A 26,764-nucleotide genomic window follows, 5' to 3' on the forward strand; every position below is an offset into this window, starting at 1 on the left:
ATTTGATAGTAAACTCGCAAGCTTTCGGGGTTTGCCCCTTCGTCAGGTGAATGGAGAGTTCTGGCCTCAGACAGAGCATATAACAGCACAGACAGTTTACAGATTAATGATTAGAATGCAAGTCTTTACACTTAACCTGCTATTTCAGTCTTAAAGACGCCAACAATGTGAGTGGAAGGAGCACTGAGCACAGGTTAAAATGTATATTGTCTCCAGACAGTACAGTAAGTGAGGTTTAGCAAACACAGGCAAGTCATGGGGGTTACAGATAGTGCGACATGAACCCAAGATCCCTGTTGAGACCGTCCTCATGTGTGCGGAACTTGGCTATCAGCTCCACATCATGACTACTGTAGGTACACCACAGTGCTGTTAGGGAGGGAGTTCCAGCATGTTGAGACTGTGACAGTGAAGGAACAGCAGTACATTTCCAATTCAGGAAGTTCAGTCACTGGAGGGGAAACTTCAAGTGGTGGTATTCCCAGATATTTGCTGCCCTTGTCCTAGATTGTAGTGGCAATGGGGTTGGAAGGTGCTGCCAAAGGAACCTTGGTGAGTTCCTGCAATGCATCTTGCAACTGGTACACATGACTGCCAATATGAATGTTTATGGAAGGGGTAGCAATTAAGCGGGGCTGCTTTATCCTGGATGGTGTCGAGCGTCTTGAGTGTTGTTGGAGTTGCACCCATCCAGGCAAGTGGAGAGTATTCCATCACACTCCTGTTTTGTCTCTTGTAGATGGTGGGTGAGCTTTGGAGTGTCAGGTGGTGAGTTACTGCAGGATTCCTAACCTTTGACCTTATTATACCAACGTCAGATACTCTGTTAGTGCAGGTCCTTTTCTTGAACAACGTTGGCTTTCAGCCATGTTAGTGATTGGTTTTGAACTCAGCTTTATCTAATTAAAATACTTGCTGTCAAGACTTAAAAGAACATAAAAGTTTATAGTTCTCTGAAAGGCATTATGTAAACACGCCAGCTGTCATTGTGCTGAATCATACAGGGCAAGGTTCAAAACAGGCTGTGACAACAGATCAGTCACACAGTAGCTTGGCACTGTAACAACCTTCAAAATTCCTGTACAATAAATTAGGTCAATATGTTGTCAGTTTGCTATTTGTATACAACAGGGTGTCACATCAATCTTTTTGTTTGTTCATGTGATGGAACTCTTAGATCTTGACAATCTATCACAATATTCAATGGCCTTCCCTCTGCCACTCCAGAGAAGTGAGCTCCACAGATACAGGACTCTCTGAGAAAAGATTTCTCCTTATCTGAACCTCAAATAGCCGACCCCCTTATTTGTAAACCATATGCTTTAGTTCCCGTCTCTCCCACAAGGGGAAACATCCTTTCTGAATACACCCAGTCAAGCCCCCTCAGGATCTTGTATGTTTCGTTTGATTACCTCTCATTCTTCTCAACTCCAATAATTACAAGCCCAAACTGTTTGAGTTTGCCTCATACCTGGGATGATGAGGAGTTTGTCTTATCAGTTGAGTCAACCTTTTCTGAACTGCTAATGCAATTATGACCTGTCTTCAATAAGAAGGCCAAAACTGTGCACAATACTTCTTCGTAGAATCTTACGGTGCAGAAGGAGGCTATTCAGCCCATTGAGTTTACACTGACCACAATCCCACTCAGACCCTATTCCCATAACCCCTTGCATTTACCGTAGCCAGTCCCCCTAATACTAAGGGGCAATTTAGCACGGCCAATCAACCTAACCTGTACACCTTTGGTGTTGTGAGGCAGCAGTGCTAATCACTGTGCCACCATGCCATCCCTATTCTGCAGATAGCCTTTGGCCTTGTGGATCCAGAACTGACTTGCCTGCAGAAGGCAGAGAGTGGTTGTGATGGGTCTTTTTCTGCATGGAGGTCGGTCACCAGTGGAGTGCCCCAGGGATCTGTTCTAGGACCCTTGCTGTTTGTTATTTTCATAAATGACCTGGATGAGGAAGTGGAGGGATGGGTTAGTAAGTTCGCCGATGACACGAAGGTTGGTGGTGTTGTGGATGGTCTGGAGGGATGTCAGAAGTTGCAGTGTGACATAGATAGAATGCAAGACTGGGTGGAGAAGTGGCAGATGGACTTCAACGCAGATAAATGTGTAGTGGTCCATTTTGGCAGATCCAGTGGGATAAAGGAGTACAAAATGAAGGGTAGGAGTCTTAGCAGTGTTGAGGAGCAGAAGGACCTTGGGGTCCGGGGCCATAGGACTCTTAAATCGGCCTCGCAGGTGGAGGATGTGGTCAAGAAGGTGTATGGTGGCCTTCATTAATCGAGGGATTGAGTTTAGAAGTCGGAAGGTAATGCTGCAGCTGTATAAGACCCTTGTCAGACCCCACTTGGAGTACTGTGAGTAGTTCTGGTCACCTCACTGCAGGAAGGATGTGGAAGCTATTGAAAGGGTGCAGAGGAGATTTACAAGGATGTTGCCTGGATTGGGAGGCATGCCTTATGAAGATAGGTTGAGGAAGCTGGGACTCTTCTCCCTGGAGAGACGAAGGTTGAGAGGTGACCTGATAGAGGTTTATAAAATGTTGAGAGGAATAGATAAGGTGGATTCTCGGAGGCTATTTCCCAGGGCTGAAATGGTCGCTACGAGAGGACACAGGTTTAAGGTGCTGGGAAGCAAGTACAAAGGAGATGTTAGGGGTAAGTTTTTCACTCAGAGGGTGGTGAGTGAGTGGAATCGGCTGCCATCGGTGGTTGTAGAGGCGAACTCGCTGGGGTCTTTTAAAAGACTTCTGGATGAGTATGTGGGATTTAATGGGATTGGGAGTTACAGATAGTTCTATGGCCTGGTAGGTATGGATATGATCGGCACAACTTGTGGGCCAAAGGGTCTGTTTGTGCTGTAGTGTTCTATGTTCTTTGTGCGCTCTGAACTGTAGCATTCCATTTGCCTTGCTGTAGCTGCACACTTGTAATTCATGTACTTGGACAGCCAGAGCTTTCTGTATCACATGAGATATTCTGTCTACATTTCAATAACATGCTGCCTTTTTATTCTTTCTGCCAAAGTGGACAAGTTTGTATTTTCCTACATTATCCTCCCATCAACTATCTTCTGCTTTGCACACCATGTCCTCTTCATAACATACTTTTCTACCCATCTTTGTGTTATCAGCAAATGTAACAACTACACATTTGGTCCCTTCATCCAAATCATTGAGAGAGTTGTAAATAGTTGAGATCCCAGCACTGATCCCTGTGGCATTCCCCTTATTGCATCTTACTAACCCTAAAATTACCCATTTATGCTCACTTTTTCCTGTTAAGTAATCAGTTCTTTGTCCATGCCAATATGTTATCCCCTGCACAATGAACTCTTACTTTGTATAGTAACCTTTGATATGACACCTTGTCAAATGTCTTTTTGAAATCTATGTACAGCACATCCGCAGGTTCCCCTTTATCCATATTGCTTGTTACTTCCTCAAAGAACTTCAAGAAATTAGTCAAACAACCTTTTCACAAAACCATGCTGACTCTTCCTGATTCCATTGAGATTTTCTGAGTGCCTCACTATAACCTCAGTGATCGATCCCAGCATTTTCCCGACAACAAATGTTAAGTGAACTATCCTATAATTTCCTGCTTTCCGTCTCCCTCTGTTCTTGAAAATAGCTATTTTCACAATGTTTGGTATCATTCACTACTCCTCAGATACTGAAGCACTTGATATCCAAATGCAACAAGACCTGGACAATATCCAGGCATGGGCTGACAAGTGGCAAGTAACATTTGCGCCACACAAGTACCAAGCAATGACCATCTCCAACAAGAGAGGATCTAACCACTGTCCCATGACATTCAACGGCATTACCATTGCTGAATCCCTCACCATTGACATCCTTGGGGTTACCAGTGACCAAAAATTGAACTGGACCCAGTCGTATAAATACTGTGACTAAATATCAGGTCAGAGGCTAGAAGTTCTGAAGTGAGTAACTCACCTCCTGACTCCCCAAAGCCTGTCCACTATCGACATGGCACAAGTCAGGAGTGTAATGGAATACTCTCCACTTGCCTGGATAAGCTCCAACAGTCGAAGCTCAACACCATCCAGGACAAAGCAACCTGATTTGATTGCTATCCCTTCCGCAAACATTCAATCCCTCCACCAACAACGAACTATGGCAGCCATGAGTACCATCTACAAGATGCACTACAGGAACTCACCAAGGTTCCTTATGCAGCATCTTCCAAACCCTCCAGCCCTAGTATCTAGAAGGACAAGGGCAATGGACACATGGGGAACACCACCACCTGGAGGTTCCCCTCCAAGTCACTTACCATCCTGGAAATATATCACCGTTCCTTCACTATCACTGGGTCAAAATCCTGAACTTCCTCTCTAACAGCATTGTGGATGTAGCCACGACTCAAGGACTGCAGCTGTTCAAGAAGGCAGCTCACCACCACCTTCTTAAGGGGCAACTAGGATGGGTAATAAATGCTGACCCTAGCCAGTGATGCCCACATCCCGTAAATGAATAAAGAGATGGTACGGGTTGAAAAATCATTGAGGGTTACAGAGCAGATTAATAAAGCACACGGGATCCTGAACTTTATAAATAGAGTGCAAAAGAAAGGAAGTTAACAAAGGATCTTTATAACATAAGCAGGAGTAGACCACTCAGCCCTTCGAGCCTGCTCCACTGCTCAGTAAGATCATGCTGACCTCAACTCCATACTTAACCTTCCACTCCTTTGCTTCCCAAGAACGAGTCCACCTCTGCTTTAAAAATATTCACGCTGTTTGCACTGCCTTTTGAGGAAGAGTTCCAAAGACTCTCAGCTCTGAGAAACGAGTTCTCCTTGTCACCTCTGTCTTAAATGGGCATTGCCCTGACCAACCCCCCCGCCCCCACTTCTGTGTTCTCCCACAAGAGAAAACATCCTCTCCACATCTATCCATATCAAGAGCCCTCAGGGTTTTGTACATACCAATGAACCATAATAAACTGACCTAAAAAAAAATTCCCAGATTACTTCACAGGAGCCTTACGAGAAACCAAGCCACACAAAGAAATATCAGAGTTAATCAAAAACTTTCAGATAAAGAGCGTCTTAAAGCAGGGAATGAGTAGGAGGTGTTCAGGAAGGGTAAAAGGAGGGCTGCCAGTGTTAGAGCAAATCGTCAGTGTTGCTCAAGAGGCTTGAATGAGAGTGAAGGTTGTGGTAAGATTACAGGAGGAACGAGTCCATGGAGGGATTTGAAAACAAGAATGAGAATTTTGAAATCAGGATATTGCTTCAGCAGGAGCCAGTGTTGGGTCATTGAGGTGAAGGTGAATGGGATTTAGTGTGACATGGGTGGCAAAGTTTTCGATAACATTAAGTTTGTGGAGGATAATATTTGGCCAACTGTGTCAAAGGCTGCAGGCAGAGAGATGGTTTATCTTTGTCACAGTCTCATGGGATATCTGTGGACTTTGATTCAATTTGAGTACTGTGACAGAGAAACCTGATCATAGAACATAGAACATTACAGCGCAGTACAGGCCTTTCGGCCCTTGATGTTGCGCCGACCAGTGGAACCATTCTAATGACCCTCTAACCTAAACTATTCCAATATTATCCATATGCTTATCCAATGACCATTTGAATGCCCTTAAATGATCGCAGGGGTTCAGTCTTGGGGCTTCCAGGAAAGAGGGGCATGGATTTAGTGACAACATTGAAGCATAGAATCCCTACAGTGCAGAAGGAGGCCATTTGGCCCATCGAACCTGCACCAATAACAATCCCATACTGGCCCTATTCCCATAATCCCACATATTTACCCTGCTAATCCCCCGCCACTTGTGTCAATTTAGCATGACCAATCCATCTAAGCCGCACACCTTTGGACTGTGGAAGGAAACCCATGCAGACACTGGGGAGAATATGCAAACTTCAGACAGACAGTGACCTGAGGCTGGAGTCGGACCTGGTTCCCTGGCGCTGTGAGGCAGCAGTGCTAACCACTGTGCCACCATGATACCAAGAAAACCAATCAAGAAATCTGGAGAGCAAAGCGAGGTTAGAGATGGAGTGATATTTTACCAAAATAGAGGGGTGTAGGGCTGTTTTTTTTCCCTCCTTAACCTCTCCATCTCACGTACATGTCCTCCTTTAAGATGCTGCATCAAATTTACCTTTTCGACCAAGTTTTCTGTTGCCTGGCCTATTATCTCCTTGTGTGCTTTGGTGTCAGATTCTGTATGATCACTCTTGTGACGCACTTTGTGGCATTTTACTCTGTTGAAGATGCTATATAAATGCAAATAATTGTTGTTGAGTGGGTAGACATTTTGTACACCCATAATCTATAGCCAGCAATGAATTCAACTGCTAATTTAATCTGTATTAAAAATAGGAAAATATTGAAATATTCAACAGATCTTTCAACAACTAAGGAGAGAAGGACTTTTCAAGTTGATGATCTTTCATCAGGACTGTTTTTTAATGTTTCTGATCAATGGAGAACATTGGTCCGGACACTGGAGAGCTTTCTGCTTTGATTTGTGTGTTTTGTAGCAACTCTGACCCCAGAGCAGACATGTAGCATCTTGGGTTAATGCTGTATCCAGGAGTTGTGTGTCACCCTGCCCCGATCCCCAGGTACAGTCTCTTAAGCAGCGCAGCACTCCCTCAGTACTGTACTTATATGTTTATATATATGTGGGGCACAGTGGTTAGTACAGCTGCCTCACTGCTAGGGACCCGGGTTCGATTCCTGGCTTGGGTTACTGTCTGTGCGAAGTCTGCACATTCTCCCCGTGTTTGCATGGGTTTCCTCCGGATGCTTCCACAGTCTTAAGATTGCAGGTTAGGTAGATTGGCCATGCTAAATTGCTCCTTAGTGTCCTGGGATGCGTAGGTTAGGGGGATTAGTGATAATAAATAGGGTTATGGGGTAGGGCCCGAGTGTGGTTATTGTCGGTGCTGGCTCAATGGGCTGAATGGCCTCATTCTGCACCGTAGGGTTTCTATGATTCTGTGATATATCTGATTCTCGTTTGAAAGTAATTCAGTCAATGCAGCAGCCTCTCAGAAATGGTCAAATATTCCCAAAGCGCTACAGTGATGTGGCTTGAACCCGCGATCCGCAGCTTCCAGCTGAACCAAATTTCAAACATAATTTCCTCCTCTGCTTTTTACATCCTTGGTCAAGAAGATGCAACTGATTTTCATTTTTATTTTCAGGAATGTGGGTGAACCGAGTCACAGGACTGATGATTAGCTTCTTAAAACATTTATTAGACATGAAAAGATTGATTATAATGCAATACTCCTTCACTCCACCTTTACCTTCACAAATATACACAGATTTTTAAGTATATCTTATGCTTTATTGTTCTTGGTAAATATAAAATCCCTATAAACCAACAGGCTAACTATGATTTGATATCCCCCCACCCTGAAATCAATTGGCAAACACCATCCTGTATAACTTATGTGGGTTTCTCATCAAATACCCCAGATGCTAATCACACTGAGAGGCCTCACAATGACTCTGATTTCCAAACTAGTGTTTCCAAACTCCACTCTTGACAAAACATGCCTGAAGGATAGCACAGTGGTTAGCACTGCTGCCTCATAGCGTCAGGGACCCAGGTTCAATTCCGGCCTCAGGTGATTGTGTGTAGAATTTGCATGTTCCCCCCGTGTCTGCGTGGATTTCCTCCACATGCTCCGGTTTCCTCTTGTAGCGCAAAGATGTACGGGATGAGGTGGATTGCCCATGATAAGTTGCCACTTAGTGTCGGAGGGTTAATAGCTTAAATACGTGGGCCTGGTGGCATTGTTGTCAGTGTAGTGGATGGGCTGAATGGCCATTCCTGCACTGTAGGGATTCTCTGAATCTAAGAATATTCTCCCAGACAACGCTTTCTCTCCGATGCTTCACCATGGATCCACTTCCAGGATTTCAATCTCTCCTCTGCCTTGGATTGCCACATGTGACTTCTTCAGGCTTCTACACAATCTTTCAGGTACACAGCCATGCTAACAGGACACCAGTGCTTCACAGGCTGTATTCAAGTCACCAACTTTAGGATTACTTCAATTGTCTAGCAGTTCACTAGCCAACTTCACTATCACCCCTGTCTGTAACTGGGAGTCTCTCTCTGCCCCTTTCTTTATCTTCAGTGATCAGTACCTTGTTTAATTTCCAATTCCTTTATCCCTTTGATTTCATCTTCTAGGGGCTTCTCCTTTTGTTCTCTGAATTCTAGAACTTCCTGTTCTTTAGCTTCTGGGACTTGCTTCTCTCCTGGCCGTTTCTGTGAGGTTTGCATCCCCTCCAGCTACCTAGTTCCAACTGCCACTGGGTCCTACTTAAAATGAAACTCATAAAATTCTTTCTAACCCAAATTGGCCCTTGGTTGCTAAGCAACTGCCTAGGCTTTCTGGGACACTTGTTAGTTTTCACATTGTAAACTCTAACCACGATGCAGGCACAGATTGAAATGAAACTAAAACCCCAATGAATGCACGCAACTTTGTCTAATATGAATCAAAGTAAAGGTTTAATATATAGAGGTGGAGAGACTCTTCCTGCTCAGAAAGGACAGTAGGACTAGGGGGCACAGCCTCAAGATAAAGGGGGGACGGTTTAGAACGGAGTTGAGGAGGAACTTCTTCACTCAAAGGGTGGTGAATCTCTGGAATTCTCTGCCCGTTGAAGTGGTGGAGGCTGCCTCGCTAAATATTTTTAAGACGTGGGTTGATGGGTTTTTGATAAGCGAGGGGATTAAGGGTTATGGGGAGAGGGCGGGAATGTGGAACTGAGCCACGACAGATCAGCCATGATCTTATTGAATGGCGGGGCAGGCTCGAAGGGCTGGATGGCCTACTCCCGCTCCTATTTCTTATGTTCTTATGTTCTTAACCCTTTCTTACACAGAAACACACATTTGGACTCACCTAAGTCTATACCTTGTTTCTAATACCCATAATTACAAATATAGTTTACTTAAAATTACCTGTTTCTTGACAAGATATCAAATGGCTATAAGCTGAGTCGTGGGAAGAGACTTTTTTCTGGAGCTTTTTCCAAAACGGCGAGGTTTAGGGAGGAACTTCCAGAGCCTTTGGGTGCAGATAGCTGAAGGCAGGCCCATGTGTTGCCATTGGCTGCTGTGTTTCCTGTATTACAACCGTGACTATGCTTCAAAAATACTTCATTGCCTGTGAGGTTGTGAAGGGCTCCGTGTGAAGCGCAGGTTCATTCTGCCTTTGTCAGTATTGAGGCAGCGTGGGTGTAATCAGATTTTCTCTTTTCTGTTTGAAGTGTGCGATGAGGGCCGGTGTCCAAGTGGGTTTGCGATTTCAGTCAACTAGCAGGGCTGCGGCAGCTGCACTGAAGGCAAGCCAATCAGCACCTGGCTTCAACTTTGGTAAGCTGGCTTCCAAAAGCCAACCAGCGAGCTTCGTACTTATATTTTATACTTAACTGTCCTCCTGTGCTAAACTCTGATGTGGAAGTGGCCATTCAGCCCGTTGAGCCTGCTCCACCATGCACTACAATCATTGCTAATCGTAGAATCCCTACAGTGCAGAAGAAGGCCATTTGGCCCATCGGGCCTAAACCACCGACAGTTCCACCCAGGCCCTATCCCCATAACCCTACGTATTTCTCTAATTTCCCCGGCACTAAAGGGCAATTTAGCATGGCCAATCAACCTAACCCGCACATCTTTGGACTGTGGGAGGAAACCAGAGCACCCAGAAGAAACCCACGCAGACACAGGGCAAACGTGCAAACTCCACACAGACAATCACTTAAGGCTGGAATTGAACGAGGGTCCTTGGTACTATGAGGCAGCAGTGTAACCACTGTGCCACCGTGATCTTCTAACTCAGCTTCATTCTCTGCTGTCCTCCCCCAGCCCCCCATTTCCCTCGATCTGCTCCATATCCAAAAATCTATCAGTCTTGGTCTTAAATATACTCAACAACAGCTTCCTTAGCTCTGAGGAATTCCAAGTATTCACACCCCTTTTTGTGAAGAAACATCCCACGTCTCAAGTTGTTATGCTTCAGATCTGGAACCTAAGTGTTTCATGGAGCACTTGGATCATAAATTTTGCCTCTTGAATTTATCTCTGATAAGCATGATAGGTTTCACCTCAGGGGTGATTCAAATGACCCACTAAACAAAGTTTAATTAAGAATATAGCTAACACGTATAGTAAGAATATTAGCAATAACTGTTTTCAATTATAAATGAAACAAAACAGCCACAATGTATGAACTCTAACAAATATATCGAAGATGTTCCAATCAAACCAATCCCATAAGCAAAACCCTTCCTCAGTTTTAACACAACAAAGACTAATGCTCACGTGATACTGGAATTGAGGCCTTTGGATGAATGCTGCAGTTCTCTGGATACACTCAGAACAATTTAATGTCAGAACAACTCCCCAGAACACCAGGGAGAGACTCTGGTCAAGCCACCAGCAGCAGATTCTTGACTGTAGGAAGCCTTGCTTTCAGCTAACCAGCAGAATTTCCAAACCCAGGGAATGAAAAAAAGAGACACTGCTTTCAGTCTGAGGTCCACTCCCTTCTAAACTAAATGCTGCTGTCAGCCAAAAACAGAAAATGAAACCTTGAATTCTCCAGGAAGGAAAAAAAACCTGACCAGAACCATGACATTTGTTCTAATAATGCAGGGCCAGAAAACCAATCCCAGAGAGTAAAAATAAACAAACCCTATTTAAACCACTGAGGGATCAATAGAAGGACTCCTACAGACAGCCCGGCAACAATAATAGCTGAGGGCTACACAGAACAAGATTTTTAAAAACTCTTAAAGGAGCGGCATGGTGGCATAGTGCTTACACTGCTGCCTCACAGAGCCAGGGACCCGGGTTCAATTCCAACCTTGGGTGACTGTCTGTCTGGAGTTTGCACATTCTCCCCGTGTCTGCGTTGGTTTCCTCTGGGTGCTCTGGTTTCCCCCCACAGTCCAAAGATGTGTAGATTAGGTGGATTTGCTATGTTAAATTGACCCTAGTGTCAAGGAGATTAGCAGGGTGAGTATGTGGGGTTACAGGAATAGAGCCTGAATAGGATTGTGGTCAGTGCAGACCTGATGGGCTGAATGGCCTCTTTCGGTACTATAGGGATTCTATGATACACTAATGTCACACAGTCCAGAATGGTTGACATTCAATGTGCTGTTTTTCAACGCTATTCTGTTATAAGAACATAAGAAATAGGAGCAGGAGTAGGCCATCTAGCCCTTCGAGCCTGCCCCGCCATTCAATAAGATCATGGCTGATCTGTCGTGGCTCAGTTCCACATTCCCGCCCTCTCCCCATAACCCTTAATCCCCTCACTTATCAAAAACCCATCAACCCGCGTCTTAAAAATATTTAGCGAGGCAGCCTCCACCACTTCAACGGGCAGAGAATTCCAGAGATCCACCACCCTTTGAGTGAAGAAGTTCCTCCTCAACTCCGTTCTAAACCGCCCTCCCCTTTATCTTGAGGCTGTGCCCCCTAGTCCTACTGTCCTTTCTGAGCGGGAAGAGTCTCTCCACCTCTATCCTATCCATCCCATTCATCATCTTATATGTCTCAATGAGATCTCCCCTCATTCTTCTAAACTCTAACGAGTACAAGCCTAGTTTATTCAGCCTCTCCTCATAGCTCAACCCCCTCAACTCCGGTACCAGTCTAGTAAACCTCCTCTGCACTCCCTCCAAGGCTAAAATATCCTTGTGTAAGTGCGGCGACCAAAACTGCACACAGTACTCCAGCTGCGGCCTCACCAATGCCCTATACAGCTGCCCAATGCCAGCTAAACGATAATCTAAATCTGCTTAAATTTGTTAGAATTCCTTTGAGAATAGAAGATTGAGAGTGAGATAAGATCGAGGCATTTAGGATGTTGTAAGGATTCAGAGGGGTTATTTCATCTGAGAATCAAAATGGAAGGTTATAACCCTAATCGTAGAGTGTTGTTTGAGATTTCCAGTGTCTGCGGTATTTTACTTTTTGTGAAGAGGATTTGCTTTGGAAGCTGACTATTGCCTTGTGGGTGCAGTGTTCAGGATGCCTGAGCTGATTCTGCACTGTCACGATTGCAATGTAGGAGGAATTAGCTTCAGGGAGGATGTTGGATTTTGTCTGTCTTCCCGTTCCGCTTTACATATCCTGTCCAGGCACCACAAATGGAAATTCTGCCAAGCCTGGCGATGTATAGCATCATAGAAACTCTACAGTGCAGTAGGAGGCCATTCAACCCATTGAGTCTGCTCCAATTCTCCAAAGACTATCTTACCCACGCCCTTCCCCACAGCCCTATCCCCCAACCCCATGCATTTACAAAGCCTTTAAGAACATAAGAAGCAGGAGCAAGAGTAAGCAATTCAGCCCCTCGAGCCTGCTCCGCCATTCATTATGATCATGACTGATCATCCAACTCAATAGCCTGATCCTATCTTCCCCCCTATTCTCTGATCCCCTTCGCCTTGAGCTATATCTGTCTGCTTCTTGAAAACATTCAGTGTTTTGGCCTGAATTATTTTTTGTGGTGATGAATTCTACAGTCAGTCCACCCTTTGGGTGAAGAAATTTCTCTTAATCTCTGTCGTAAACATTGCCTGTGTGCTCAGATTGTGACCTAGTTCCGGACACCCCACCTTCATGAACATCCTTTTTGCATCTACCCTGTCTATTCCTGCTTTATAGGTTTCTGTGAGATCCCCCAACCACCCACCCCCCTCATTCTTCTGAACTCCAGCGAATATAATCCTAACCAACTCCATCTCTCCTGATACATCAGTCCCGCCATCCCAGGAAGCAGTCTGGTAAACCTTCTCTGCACTCCCTCTAAAGCAAGGACATCCTTCTTCTGATAAGGAGATCAAAACTGCACACAATATTCCAGGTGTAGCCTTACCAAGGCCCTGTATCTATCTCATCTCGGCCTCATCTCCACCTTCCTGCCCAGTCCCCATAACCCTTCATCTCTCTACAATTTAAATATCTATCCATCTCCTCCATCAATTTGTTTAGTGTTCCAGTGTCAACCGCACTCTGGGGTAGAGAATTCCACAGATTCACAACCCTTTGAGTAAATTCCTCCTCATTTGTTTTACTTTTTCCAGCCCTTTGCCTAAATCTATGGCCTCTCATTCTAGGATGTCCAACAAGCGGAAACATTTGCTCTACATCTACCCTGTCAGTCCCCTTTAAATGTTCTATACCTCAATTAGATCTCCTCTCATTCTCCTAAACTCCAGCGAGTATCGGCCTAAACTGCTCAATCCTTCTACGTAAGGCAAATCCTTCATCCCTGGAATCAATCTAGTGAACCTTCTCCGAACTGCCTCAAATGCATTTACATCCTTCCTCAAGTAAGGGAACCAAAACTGAAGGCAGTACTGCAGATGTGATTTCACCAATAACCAACATAACAGCCTTTCCCTACCTTTAATCCCTATTCTTTTAGCAATAAATTCCGTTTGTCTTATTTTCTGCTGCATTTGCATACTAACCTTCTGCGATTCTTGCATAAGGACACCCAGATCCCTCTGCATCGAAGCATTTTAAAGTTTCTCTCCATTTAGAGAATAAGTTGCCTTGTCATTCCTCTGACCAAACAGGATATCCTCACACACACTCAAATTAAATTCCATCTGTCAAATTTTAGATCACTGGCCTCACCTGTCCACATCCATTTGTAATTATCCAAGCCTCACTGCCATGTAGAAGGGTGGTTACAGCAGTGTCATAGACTAAACCCTTTGTCCCCTTCTATGGGGGTCACTGTTGTCCAAGACCTGGTTGTGCAATATCTGAATGCAAGTTGTTGAGAGTGAAGGAACTTCATTGCATTATGATGAGAAATGGGAAGACCCATCATTGTTCTTCTTTCCCCAAATGTTACAGAATTTACAGATGAGCAGAAAGAGTTCCAGGCCACAGCACGGAAATTTGCTCGGGAAGAGGTGGTTCCTGCAGCTGCTGAATATGACAGGAGTGGAGAGGTCAGTGAACCGTACTGATGGCTGATCATCACCTGCATCGCTCACTCACACAGAACACAGCATATCTTCACCTGCATGAACTGATAATGCAGATTAATAATTAATATCTATGATCTACAAGGCATTACAGAGACAAGGTTACAGGATGACAGAGCCTGAGACCTGAATGTTGAAAAATGTGTGACATTTAGGAAGGGACAGGAAGATGAGAAAAGGTAAAGGGGGTGGGGGGTGAATGGGTGGCTCTGTTAATAATGATTAGAGCATATCAGAGAGGAATGACCTGAGTTCAGGAAATCAGGATGTAGAAGCTGTTTGGGTTGAGTTGAGAAAGGCAAAGTAACTTGTGGGAGTAGTACACAGGCCCCCTAATTGTAACTACACGGTAGGATAGAGCATGAATGAAGAAATAACAGCAATTTGTCAGAAAGGTATCTCGATAATCATGAGGGAAATTAATCTATATAAAGATTGGAAAAATCAGGTGGGCAAAGATCGTGTAGACTGGGAGTTCATAGGATGTTTTTGGAATAGTTCTGAGAACAGCACATTGTAAAACCAGCCAGAGAGCAGGCTATGCAAAGCAAGCATGTTGCAATGAAATTGGATCAATTGATAACCTCATAGTGAAGGCACCCTTAAGTAATGGTGATTTTAGATTCAATTTGAGGGAGAGAAGAGTGATTCCAGGACTAGTATTTTCAACTTAAATAAGGGCAATTGCGAGGACAAGAAAGCACAGCTAACTAAAGTAAAGCTAGCCAATTAAATAAAAGTGTGTGGTAAGTTTCCAAAAATTCTTAAGTAAGAGTTAACAATATGAATGTTGGTCGTATAGAAAGTATGTGTGAGAATTGATAATAAAAAGTAGGGCTATGGCAGATTAATTAAACGGGCATTTTAAACATAAAAACATAGAAAATGGGTGCAGGAGTAGGCCATTCGGCCCTTCATGCCTGCACCACCATTCCATATGATCACGGCTGATCGTGTACTTTTAGTATTCCACTCCCGCTTTCTCCCCATATCCCTTGATCCCTTGAGCCACAAGGGCTACATCCAGCTCCCTCTTGAACATATCTAATGAACTGGCCCCAACAGCTTTCTGTGATAGAGAATTCCACAGGTTCACAACTGAGTGAAGAAGAACATAACGTAAGAAATAGGAGCAGGAGTAGGCCATCTAGCCCCTCGAGCCTGCTCCACCATTCAATATGATCATGGCTGATCTGATAGTGGATCAGTTCCACTTTCCCGCTTTCTCCCCATAACCCTTAATTCCCCTGTCGATCAGAATTCTATCTACCCGTGACTTAAATATATTTAGCGAGGTAGCCTCCACCACTTCAACGGGAAAATGGGACCTGTTCCAATGTGATGGTTTCCGTCTGAATCATGCTGGGACCAGAGTCCTGGTGAATCGTATAACTAGGGCTGTAGACAGGGCTTTAAACTAAACAGCGGGGGGGAGGGTTCAATGGTATGGAGAATTACAAAATCAAAGGTAAAGGAGACGGTAGGAGTGCAGGTCAATGATGAGGACTTTCAACTAGTTAAAGGAGCTGAGGGTAGTGTGTACAATTTTGGTCCCCTTATTTAAGAAAAGATACATTAGCTTTGGAGGGGGTGCACAGAAGATTCACCAGGTTGATACCGGAGATGAGGGAGTTAGCTTATGAGGACAGATTGAGTCGACTGGGCCTGTACTCATTGGCGTTCAGAAGGCTGAGGGGAGATGTTATGGAGACATATAAGATAATGAAGGGGCTAGACAGGGTAGAAGCAGTGAGATTATTTCCACTTAGAATGGAAACAAGAACCAGAGGACACATAGAACATTACAGTGCAGTACAGGCCCTACGGCCCTCGATGTTGCGCCGACCAGTGGAACCAATCTAATGACCCTCTAACCTAAACTATTCCACACAGCCTCAAAATAAGGGGGAGCCAATTTAGAACAGAGTTGAGGAGGAGCTTCTTCTCTCAGAGGGTAGCGAATCTCTGGAATTCTCTGCCCATTGAAGCAGTGGAGGCTACCTCGTTAAATGTGTTTATGTCTCAGATAGATAGATTTTTGAACTTCTTATGTTCTTTCTACTTTAGCTCCCAGCTTCTCATATTCCCTTAGCAGAACCTTTGTTTCTGTCCTACCTATGTCGTTGGTAGCTACGTGGACCACAACAACTGGATTCTTACCCTCCCACTCCAAGTTTCTCTGCAGCCCAGACGAGATATCCTGAACCTGAGCTCCAGGCAGGCAACACAACCTTTGGGATTCTCGATCCTGGTCAGAGAACAGTTTCAATGCCCTTAAGTACACTATCCCCAGTTACCACTACATTTCTTTTTCTCCCTCCACTTGAACGGCTCCCTGTACCACGGTACCGTTGTCAGTTTGCTCGTCCTCCCTGCAGTCCTCGTTCTCACCCACACTGGGAGCAAGAATCTCGAACCTGTTGGATAGGTTCAGGGACGGAGGCTCCTGGATCGCTACCTCCTGGATCCCTCTTCCTGCCTCACTCGCAGCCACACCCTCTTGTCCCTGACCACTTTTGAATTAGTCAGTCTAAGGGGTGTGACTGTCTCCTGAAACACAGCGTACAGGTAACCCTCCCCCTCCCTGATGTGTCGCAGTGTCCGAAGCTCAGAATCCAGTTCAACCCTGAGCCGGAGTCCCTCAAGCAACCAACACTTAATGCAGACGTGCTCACTGGGAATCACATTGGGGTCCACCAGCTCCCACATCATGCAGGAACATGCATCACCTGACCCTCCATCCTTGTTTTATTTACTTAGTTTTTAAGTTTTAATAAACTAAGAACTAACCCTACGCTGCCTTGCCCGTTTCTGCCTAAGCCCGTTGAGCCAAAGCCCTTTAGCTCTCACTCTGCTGCCTGTTCATTCCGCTGCTCGCTGTATAGTACGGCCTGCTTTTTAAACCTCACGTGCGAACAAACCCTTCCCAGGTCACCCCGTGGCCCACTTCCGCTTTACTGTTAAAGAAACTTGTAAAAAAAAAAGAGAAACCCCGCAAAAAACTAAAAAATAGTCAGTCGCTTACCTTCACGCTGCCGCCACAAATCGCTCGTCCTCTCTGCTTGCTCTGATGAGCAATGAGAATGATTTGCCAGGTAAGTAGCTTTTATATATTAAAAAAAAAGTTCTTCCTCATCTCAGTCCTGAATGGTTTACCCCGTATTCTTAGATTGTGACCCCGAGTTCTGCACTTCCCCAACACCGGGAACATTCTTCCCATATCTAACCTGTCCAGTCCCATCAGGATTTTATATGTTTCTCTGAGATCCTCTCTCATTCTTCTCAATTCCAGTGAGTACAAGCCCAGCCGATCCAGTCTCTCTTCACGTGTCAGTCCTGCCATTCCAGGAATCAGTCTGGTGAACCTTCGCTGGACTCCCTCAATATCCAGAATGTCCTTCCTCAGACTAGGAGACCAAAACTGTACACAATACTCAAGACGTGGCTTCACTTAAGGCCCTGTATAACTGCAGCAAAAAACCTTTATTCCTATACTCAAATCCTTTTGCTGTGAAGGCCAGCATGCCATTAGCTTTCCTCACTGCCTGCTGTATCTGCACACCAACCTTCAGCGACTGTTCCACCATGACACCCAGGTCATGTTGCACTTCCCCTTTTCCTAAACTGCCACCATTTCAGATAAGAATCTTCCTTCCTGTTTTTGTCTCCAAAGTGGATAACATCACATTTATCCACATTATATTGCATTTGTCAAGTATTTGCCCACTTAGCCAGCTTGTCCAAGTGTGTTTGTAACCTTGCTTTCACTCCTCAAGCACTCCATTCCAGGCACCCTCTCATGTCTATCTTACTTGCATTTCCTCCTTTTGTGTTGACACAAAAATGAGCACAGTGAAAGGTTTGAACATTGTGCAAGTCGCCTACTCGTCAAATTAATTCTGTAGAATTCACAGTGTAATAACTGACCATTCAATACAACTACTCCACACACAAGCCTTCTATCACCCCTCTTCATCTCATCCTTCTATTCCTCTGCCTTTGTATTTCTCTGCCTTCCTAATAAATACATTTGTTATTCACCTTCACCCCTCCCTGTGGTAGTGAGTTCCATGTTCTCACTATTATTTTGCTAAAGAAGTTTCCCCTGAACTCAAGAACAAAAAAAATTACAGCACAGGAACAGGCTCTTTGTCCCCCTCGCCGCTGCACCAACCATACTGCCCATCTGAACAAAAACTCCTTACCCTTCCAGGGACCATATCCCTCTATTCCCATCCTGTTCATGTATTTGTCAAGATGCTCCTTATAAGTCACTATTGTATCTGCTTCCACTACCTCCCCCAGCAGCGAGTTCCACCACCCTCTGCGTAAAAAAACTTTCTATCCAATTGGATTTAGCAATGATTGTGTTATATTTAGGCTGGTTGTCTCTGGGTGGCGTGATGGCACAGTGGTTGGCACTGCTGCCTCAGAGTGTCAGGTTCAGTTCCGGCCTTGGGTCACTGTGTGGAGAATGCACATTCTCCTTATGTCTGCGTTGGTATCCTCTGGTTTCCTCCCATGGTCCAAAGATGTGCGGGTTAGGTTGATTGGCCATGCTAAATTGCCCCTTAATGTCAGGGAATTAGCAGGTTAAATGTTACGGGGATAGGGCCTGGGTGGGGTTGCGGTCGGCACAGACTTGATGGGCTGAATGACCCTTTACTGTAGGGATTCTATGATTCTAAGTGGAAATATCTTCTGTACACCGACTCGATCAAACCCTTTTAACTTTAAAGAGTTCCATTAGAAGGCTTTTTAGAAAGCAGATTACTGAACCCTGCATATGATTTTACAATGGGAATCGTTCCTGGACAGGATGAAGATCTGACTCCAATCTGCAGAATGGAGGACTCCAGTAGATGTACAATGAAAATCATGAAGGTGTTAGATTATCCTCTGAGAAATAGCAATGGAAGGCTGTAGCCAATATAAACAGCAGAAGGATTCCACAAGAAGGCATGAGGAAAAATCACTAAGAGCGAGGGATCAGTACATGATTTGGATAAAGGAGAAATGAGTTGTTGTGATCTTGGTGGTTGGGGGAGGTTTACAGTGTGATACCCTCTGTCAATGATACTCCTCTCTCTTTTCAGTATCCGGTTCCACTCATTAAGAGAGCGTGGGAGCTGGGCCTGATGAATACACACATTCCTGTGAATTGCGGTAAGCAGAGGATTGTGAAATTAAAAACCTGGAAACTATCGGGAATGCAGTCGAGCTCTTTTCTTTAAAACATTCTTTCCTTTCTTTTGTTTAAAACATTCTTTAAATTGTGACATGAGACCGTTTATACGCCAGAGAGGAAAGAAGGGGCAGATGGTGGTGTCATGATCGTGCCACTGGATTGGAAACCAGAGGCCAGGACTAATGCTCTGGGGACATGGGTTCAAATTCCACGGCAGCTGATGATGACCTGGAAACTATCACCGATTGTTGTAAACACCCATCCAGTTCACTAATGTCCTTTGAGGAAAGAAATCTGCCTTCCTTATCTGGTCTGGCTTACACGTGACTACATGTTGACTCCTAGCTGCTCTCTGGAATGGCCTAGCAAGCTGCTTAGTTCAAAGGAATAGAAACATAGAAGATAGGAGCAGGAGGAGGCCATTTGGCCCTTCGAGACTGTTCTGCCATTCATTATGATTATGGCTGATCGTTCAACTCAGTAGAGAGATGGGTGACACATTCTGGCCTTTGCCAGCGGTGCCCAAATTCCATGAAAGAATAAAACAAAGTTTGTAGCCGAGAGTCAGGCCTCCGTATTACATAAAGAATTTGGAGGAAAACATAAGAACATAAGAAACAGGAGCAGGAGTAGGCCATCTAGCCCCTCGAGCCTGCCCCGCCATTCAATAAGATCATGGCTGATCTGTCGTGGCTCAGTTCCACATTCCCGCCCTCTCCCCATAACCCTTAATCCCCTCGCTTATCAAAAACCTACCAATCCGCGTCTTAAAAATATTGAGCGAGGCAGCCTCCACCACTTCAACGGGCAGAGAATTCCAGAGATTCACCACCCTTTGAGTGAAGAAGTTCCTCCTCAACTCCTTTCTAAACCGCACCCCCCTTTATCCTGAGGCTGTGCCCTCTATTCCTAGCTAGTCCTCTAACCCTAACTATGACTGTAACATAAGAACATAAGAAATAGGAGCAGGAGTAGGCCATCTAGCCCCTCGAGCCTGCCCCGCCATTCAATAAGATCATGGCTGATCTGTCATGGCTCAGTTCCACTTTCCGGCCCTCTCCCCATAACCCTTAATCCCCTCTCTTATCAAAAACCCATCAACCCGCTTCTTGAAAATATTTAGCGAGGCAGCCTCCACCACTTCAACGGGTAGAGAATTCCAGAGATTCACCACCCTTTGAGTGAAGAAGTTCCTCCTCAACTCCGTTCTAAAACGCCCCCCCTTTATCTTGAGGCTGTGCCCCCTAGTCCTACTGTCTTTTTTGAGCGGGAAGAGTCTTTCCACCTCTATCCTATCCATCCCATTCATCATCTTATACGTCTCAATGAGATCTCCCCTCATTCTTCTAAACTCCAACGAGTACAAGCCTAGTTTATTCAGCCTCTCCTCATAGCTCAACCCCCTCAACTCCGGTATCAGCCTACACTGTCTTGGTTCCTTCTCTATGAATAGCATGCATTGTACAGCACGCAAGAATCAATACTTTTCACTGTTTCCCAATACATGTGGCAATAATAAATCAAATCAAATCAAATCAAATCACATGGAGATACTTCATCAGGAACGCACTGAGGTGGAGTCAGGGGAAGAGAGAGAGAGCGGACACCTCCAAACAACCCATCCAACCAACCCTCCAAACACCAGCTCCCCCACGCGGGACAAAGTCTGCAGATCGAGCATCACATTTATCAGCCCATCAGAGCCTAACACACCAGAGAGGGAGCAAATCATCCTGCATCTCATGGGACTGCTTGAGGAGAAGACCGAAATAAGCAAATGAGGGAGAAGGGAATCAATTATAATAGATCTAGCTGAGGAAAGACAGGAAGAGGCTCAAGTGGAGCATAAACACCAGCAAAGACTGGATGGGCAGAATGGCCTGTTTCTGTGCTATACATCCTGTGTAAGGGATAGAAAGCACGAGAAAGACAGAGAGAGGGAGAGAACAAGAGACAGGAAGAGTGAGACAGGCTCAGAGAGGACAAGACGGGACCCAAGTGGAGAGAGACAAAGAGTGGCAGAGTCAGAGTGCAACATTCAGACTGAAAGAGAGAGAGCCAGACAGAAACACAGAACGAGAGAGAGTCCTAGGAAAAGAGCAACAGAGAGTCAAAGAGAAAGAGACATCCAGAGAGAGAGAAAGAAGGAGTGAGACAAAGAGAGAGAAATAATCACAGGAAAAGAGCAATGGTGAGTTAAAGAGAGAGAGAGAGGGACAGGTAGACAGAGAGGGAGTGAGACAAAGAGAGAGTCCCAGGAAAAGAGCAACAGAGGGTCAGAGAGAGAGAAATAGACAGACTGAGAGAAGGAGCGAGACAAAGAGAGAGAGTCTCAGAAAAAAAGCAACTGAGAAAGATCCAAAGACACACATACAGGGGGAAACAGAGAAAGAGGGAGAATGTGAAAAAAAGTAGATAGAGGGAGACACTGAGAGACACAGAGAGAAAGAGACTGGGCAGGGAGAGACAGAGAGAGAGATGGAGAAAAGGCAGCTAGAGAGAGAAGTACAAGGGGCAGGGGTGTTTAGTGTGGGCTGTGGCTGAGTTGTTTCTGAGCCCTGTTGGGAGCAGTGTTGAACTCCTTGAGTTGAAATAATGCACAAAGCCAGACAATGCGAAGAGCCGCTGTCCTGTGAGCTGGGGTGGGGGGTGCTGCTAACTTTCCAGAGGGGCAGAGGCAGAGGGGCTGGAGAAGGACAAGTTTCAGAGAGGAATCCTTCCCAATCTGCTCCCAGTGTGAACAAGGAAAGGCATAATCCACAATCCACTCCCCCAACTGAGATCCCAGTCCCAGCCACAAGCCACCCTGAATCACCGCTTCACATTCAACAGCAATGTGGTCAGAAACTTGAGTAAGAGTTAGCAGCATTCACAGAAGAAATGGTAGACATACTCAAAAACACAACTAGCTTTGAAAACCATCTTGACTGAGAGTGCAGGGTCTAACCCAGACACTTGCAAAGAGTTTTGGAAGGAGTTTTTTTTTGTTTAACCCCCACGACTGGGATGAATGAGGAGACAAACATACAGACCTGAGCTGATAGACAGCAATCCAGCGGCCAGGGAGAAGCGGAACAGTGCTGTGATCATGATATAAAGAACAAAAGAACAAAGAACAACCCAGCACGGGAAACAGGCCCTTCGGCCCAACGAGCCCGCGCCGCCGCATCACCCTACACCTATTCTACCCTACGTATCTACAAATAGCACCCCTAACTTAGCCAGATTCAGGGGAGAATAGTGTCAATTTGGTAAAACCAATCAGCCTAAGAGCACATCTTTGGGGTGTGGGAGGAAACCGGAGCGCCCGGAGGAAACCCACGCAACCACAGGGAGAATGCACAAACTCCCACAGACACAGGCCCAAATCCATGTATCTGCACAGCCAGCAGTGCTAGTCACCGAGCTGTTGCGGCGCCCGTCTACCGGTCCAGGATCAAGCACGCACACCGACACGAAGTACTTAGGCCACTCCCGGAACCTCCAAGAGCAGCCCACGCACGACCCACCGTGTGCATGCCCCTCGTTTGACAACAAGGTGGACCTCCACCTGCGGAATAAAAGACAAAAACGTTAATCTCACAAGTCTGCTTTTCCGGTGTCTCCCGGGGTTCTAACCCTTATTTAATAACCCCTACCATAACCCTCCATCCTCATTTCACTCATGTGTCTATCTAACTGAACCTTAAACGAGTCCAACGTTCCAGCCTCCACCACCCTACTCGGTAGTGCGTTCCAAACCCCCACAACTCTCCGCGTAAAGAACCTTCCTCTCATATCCAAATTATACCTCTCCCCCCTCACCCTTAAATCATGTCCTCTCGTATTTGTACCCAATCTAGGGAGCAGTCTCTCACTATTGACTCTGTCTATTCCCTTCAGTATCTTATATACCTCTATCATGTCCCCCCTCAATCTCCGTCTTTCCAAGGAGAACAGTCCCAGTTTCTCCAACCTTTCCTCGTAACCCAGCCCCTCCATGCCAGGCAACATCCTGGTAAACCTCCTCTGCACCCTTTCCAGAGACTCCACGTCCTTCCGGTAGTAAGGTGACCAGACCTGGACGCAGAACTCCAAATGCGGTCTAACCAACGTTCTATACAACTGAAGCATTAGACGGCAGCTTTTAAACTCTATACCCCTTCCTATAAAGGCTAGCATTCCATAAGCCTTTCTAACAACATTCTCCACTTGTGTCACAACCTTCATGGATTTGTGAACCTGCACTCCCAGGTCCCTCTGTATTTCTATACTCCTAATCTGTCTACCTTTAATCACATAGTTCCTCTCTGCATTATTCCTTCCAAAATGCATCACCTTGCATTTGTCAGGATCAAATTCCATCTGCCACCTATCTGCCCAATGCACCAACCTATCTATATCCTGTTGTATCACCTGACAATCCACTTCGGTACCCGCCAACCCTGCCATCTTGGTGTCATCAGCAAACTTGCTGATCACACCACCTACGCTCTCTTCCAAGTCATTTATGTATACTACAAAGAGGAGAGGTCCCAGTACTGAGCCCTGCGGCACACCACTGGTCACTGGCCTCCAGCCCGACAAAGTCCCCTCCACAACTACCCTCTGTCTCCTATTACCCAGCCGGTTCTCAATCCACCTAGCTACCTGACCTCGTATCCCATGCGCCTTAACCTTTTCTACCAGCCTACCATGAGGGACTTTGTCAAACGCCTTACTGAAATCCATATAGATGACATCAACGGCTCTCCCATCGTCAACCGTTTTCGTCACCTCCTCAAAGAATTCCCCAAGATTCGTAAGGCAAGACCTCCCTCTAACAAAGCCATGTTGCGTATCCCTAATCAGATCGCAACGCTCCAAATGCTCATACATCCTACTCCTAAGTATTTTTTCCATTAATTTCCCTACCACCGATGTCAAACTCACCGGCCTATAATTTCCGGGGTTATCCCTACTACCTTTTTTGAACAGCGGCACCACATTTGCTACCCTCCAGTCTTCTGGGACCTCACCTGTGTCCAAAGAAGAGACAAAGATTTGCGCCAGAGGCCCAGCAATTTCATCTTTCACCTCCCTAAGCAGCCTGGGATAAATACCATCAGGCCCTGGAGCTTTATCCGTCCTTACGCTACCTAAAAGCCCTAACACTTCCTCCCTCTTAATAGATATTTCCTGCAGCTGATCCTCAGTTCCCTCCAAGAGACCGCACGATTCCGAACCCCTCTCCTTCGTGAATACCGACGCAAAGTATTCATTCAGGAGCTCCCCCATTCCCTCCGACTCAATACATATCTCCCCACTTTTGTCCCTAAGAGGACCAATTTTCCCTCTAACTACTCTCTTGCTCCTAATATAGGAATAAAATGCCTTTGGATTTTCCTTAATCCTACCAGCCAAAGCCATTTTATGCCCTCTCTTCGCCCTTCTAATTCCCCTTTTTAGCTCCCTCCTACTCTCTCTATAATCCTCCAGCGCACTCTCCGTACCCAGTCGTTTCGACCTAACATACACCTCCCTCTTCTTCCTGACCAAGTCTTCAATACCCCCTGTAATCCACAGCTCTCTAATCCTACCTTTCCCATCCTTCCGCTTAACCGGAACATACCTCCCCTGCAACCATTTCATTTTGCCCTTAAAAGCCTCCCACTTGCCAACCGTGGACTTGCCAGCTAACAACCCCTCCCAATCAGTGTTCTTCAGCTCCCTCCTAATCCGGCTATAGCTCGCCTTCCCCCAGTTCAGAACCCTCCCCTTTGGACGGCACTCATCCCTTTCCATTTTTATCCTAAAGTAGACAGACTTGTGGTCACTGTTAGCCACATGTTCGCCTACCTCAACCTCAGCCACATGCCCCGGCTCATTACCCAACACTAAATCCAGTATAGCCCCCTCCCTAGTCGGGCTAGTTACGTACTGCTCCAGGGACCCTTCCAACACACATTTTACAAACTCCTCTCCCTCCGTACCCCCAGCTCTAGGCACCTTCCAATCCACTCCAGGAAGATTCAAGTCACCCACTACAACCACCTTATTCTTTCTGCACCTATCTAAAATGCCTCTGCAAATACCTTCCTCCACTGACCTCGGGCTGTTGGGTGGCCTATAGTATACCCCTAGCATCATATTCTCTCCCTTTTTATTCCTCAACTCCACCCACAGCGACTCAATCCCTAACTCCTCCATATTGTCCTCCCTCTGCACTGCTGTGATGTGCTCCTTTACTAACAACGCCACCCCACCACCTCTCTTCAACCCTCCTCTGTCACACCTAAAACACTTATACCCAGGAACATTCAGCTGCCAATCCTGCCCTTCACGTAACCACGTCTCCGTTACTGCCACCACATCTAACTTCCTCACAAACATCAAGGCCCTAAGCTCATCTGTCTTACCCGTCACACTCCTCGCATTGAAACAGACGCAGTCCAACCCACCAGTGCCACTCAGAACCTCCTTCTCCCTGATAATTTTCTTTTCATCCAAACCTACCCTATCACCCAACTCACTCCCGACCCCAGTGTCCAATGAGCTATCAGTCACATCCCCATCCCCCCCTCCCTATTGGTTTAAACCCTGCCTAAACACTCCAGCTAACCTCCCTGCTAAGACATTTGTCCCTCTCCCATTCAAATTTTCCCCATCCCTCCTGTACAGTTGCCCTTCTCTCACAAATACTTCCCAGTGATCTACAAAAGTAAAGCCCTCTACCTTGCACCAATCCCTCAGCCATGCATTCAGCTGCATGATCTCGTTATTCCTAGCCCTGCTGGTACTAGGCAGCAGCCCAGAGAATGCCACCCTGGAGGTCCTGCTCTTCAGTTTGGACCCCAACTCCCTAAATTGCCTGCGTACATCTGCCCTATTCCGCCTTCCTACGTCCCTCTCCCCTGCGTGTATTATTACCTCTGCCTGGGTCCCCTCCCCTTTCAAAATTCCCTCTGTCCTTTCCGTTATGTCCTGTACCCCTGCTCCAGGGAGGCAGACCACCATCCTGGAGTCACGCCTCTGCCCACAGAACCTCCTGTCAATTCCTTTGACCCTCCCATCCCCCACCACTATCACATTGCCAGCCCCCTTCTGTCCCTCTAAGTCATTCTGGCCCTCCTGTCTATCCTTTTGTGCCCCTGTCGATGAATCTTGGGGGGGCCACTGGGGAAGTCTGAGGACCAGGACTATTCTTCTTTTTCGTCTTCTTCCTCTTAACAGTTGTCCACCCATCCTGCTCCTCAACCCCTGGGACCTCCTCTTGCTCATGGTTCCTAGCCATTAACTCCTCATTTTCCCTGACCAGAAACGCATCCTCTAAACGCTCCCTCTAGTTGCCTGACCCGGGTCCTCAAGCGCTGCAACTCTAAACACTTAACGCAGATGTGGGCCTTCGGGAGACGTGATGCCTCCAAGAACTCCCACATGTGGCACCTAACACAGCTTATGTTCCTCCCCATAGCCCCTGCCATGTCCCAACCTCCCTTGGGTTTGTATGTGCCGAAACGCAACCCGGGAAAGATAGAAACTGCAACTCACCTCCTCTAAGCCTGCTCTCG

The 26,764-nt window shown here is 46.0% G+C and overlaps 1 protein-coding gene across 1 annotated transcript in view; it reads left to right on the forward strand.

The window, feature by feature from the left end:
• Nucleotides 1-9,302: 9,302 nt before the first annotated feature.
• Nucleotides 9,303-26,764, forward strand: part of acadm (acyl-CoA dehydrogenase medium chain) — a 37,297-nt gene continuing 19,835 nt past the window's right edge. Inside the window, exons 1-3 of the mRNA XM_080195087.1 lie at nt 9,303-9,404; nt 13,914-14,011; nt 19,144-19,213. Of these exons, the coding sequence (XP_080051213.1) occupies nt 9,305-9,404; nt 13,914-14,011; nt 19,144-19,213 (268 nt within the window). The 5' untranslated portion in view covers nt 9,303-9,304. The remainder of the gene's footprint in view (nt 9,405-13,913; nt 14,012-19,143; nt 19,214-26,764) is intronic.

The sequence above is a fragment of the Carcharhinus amblyrhynchos genome, chromosome 9 (genome assembly GCF_965287045.1).
Source record: "Carcharhinus amblyrhynchos chromosome 9, sCarAmb.v2.hapA, whole genome shotgun sequence".
Lineage (NCBI taxonomy): Eukaryota > Metazoa > Chordata > Chondrichthyes > Carcharhiniformes > Carcharhinidae > Carcharhinus > Carcharhinus amblyrhynchos.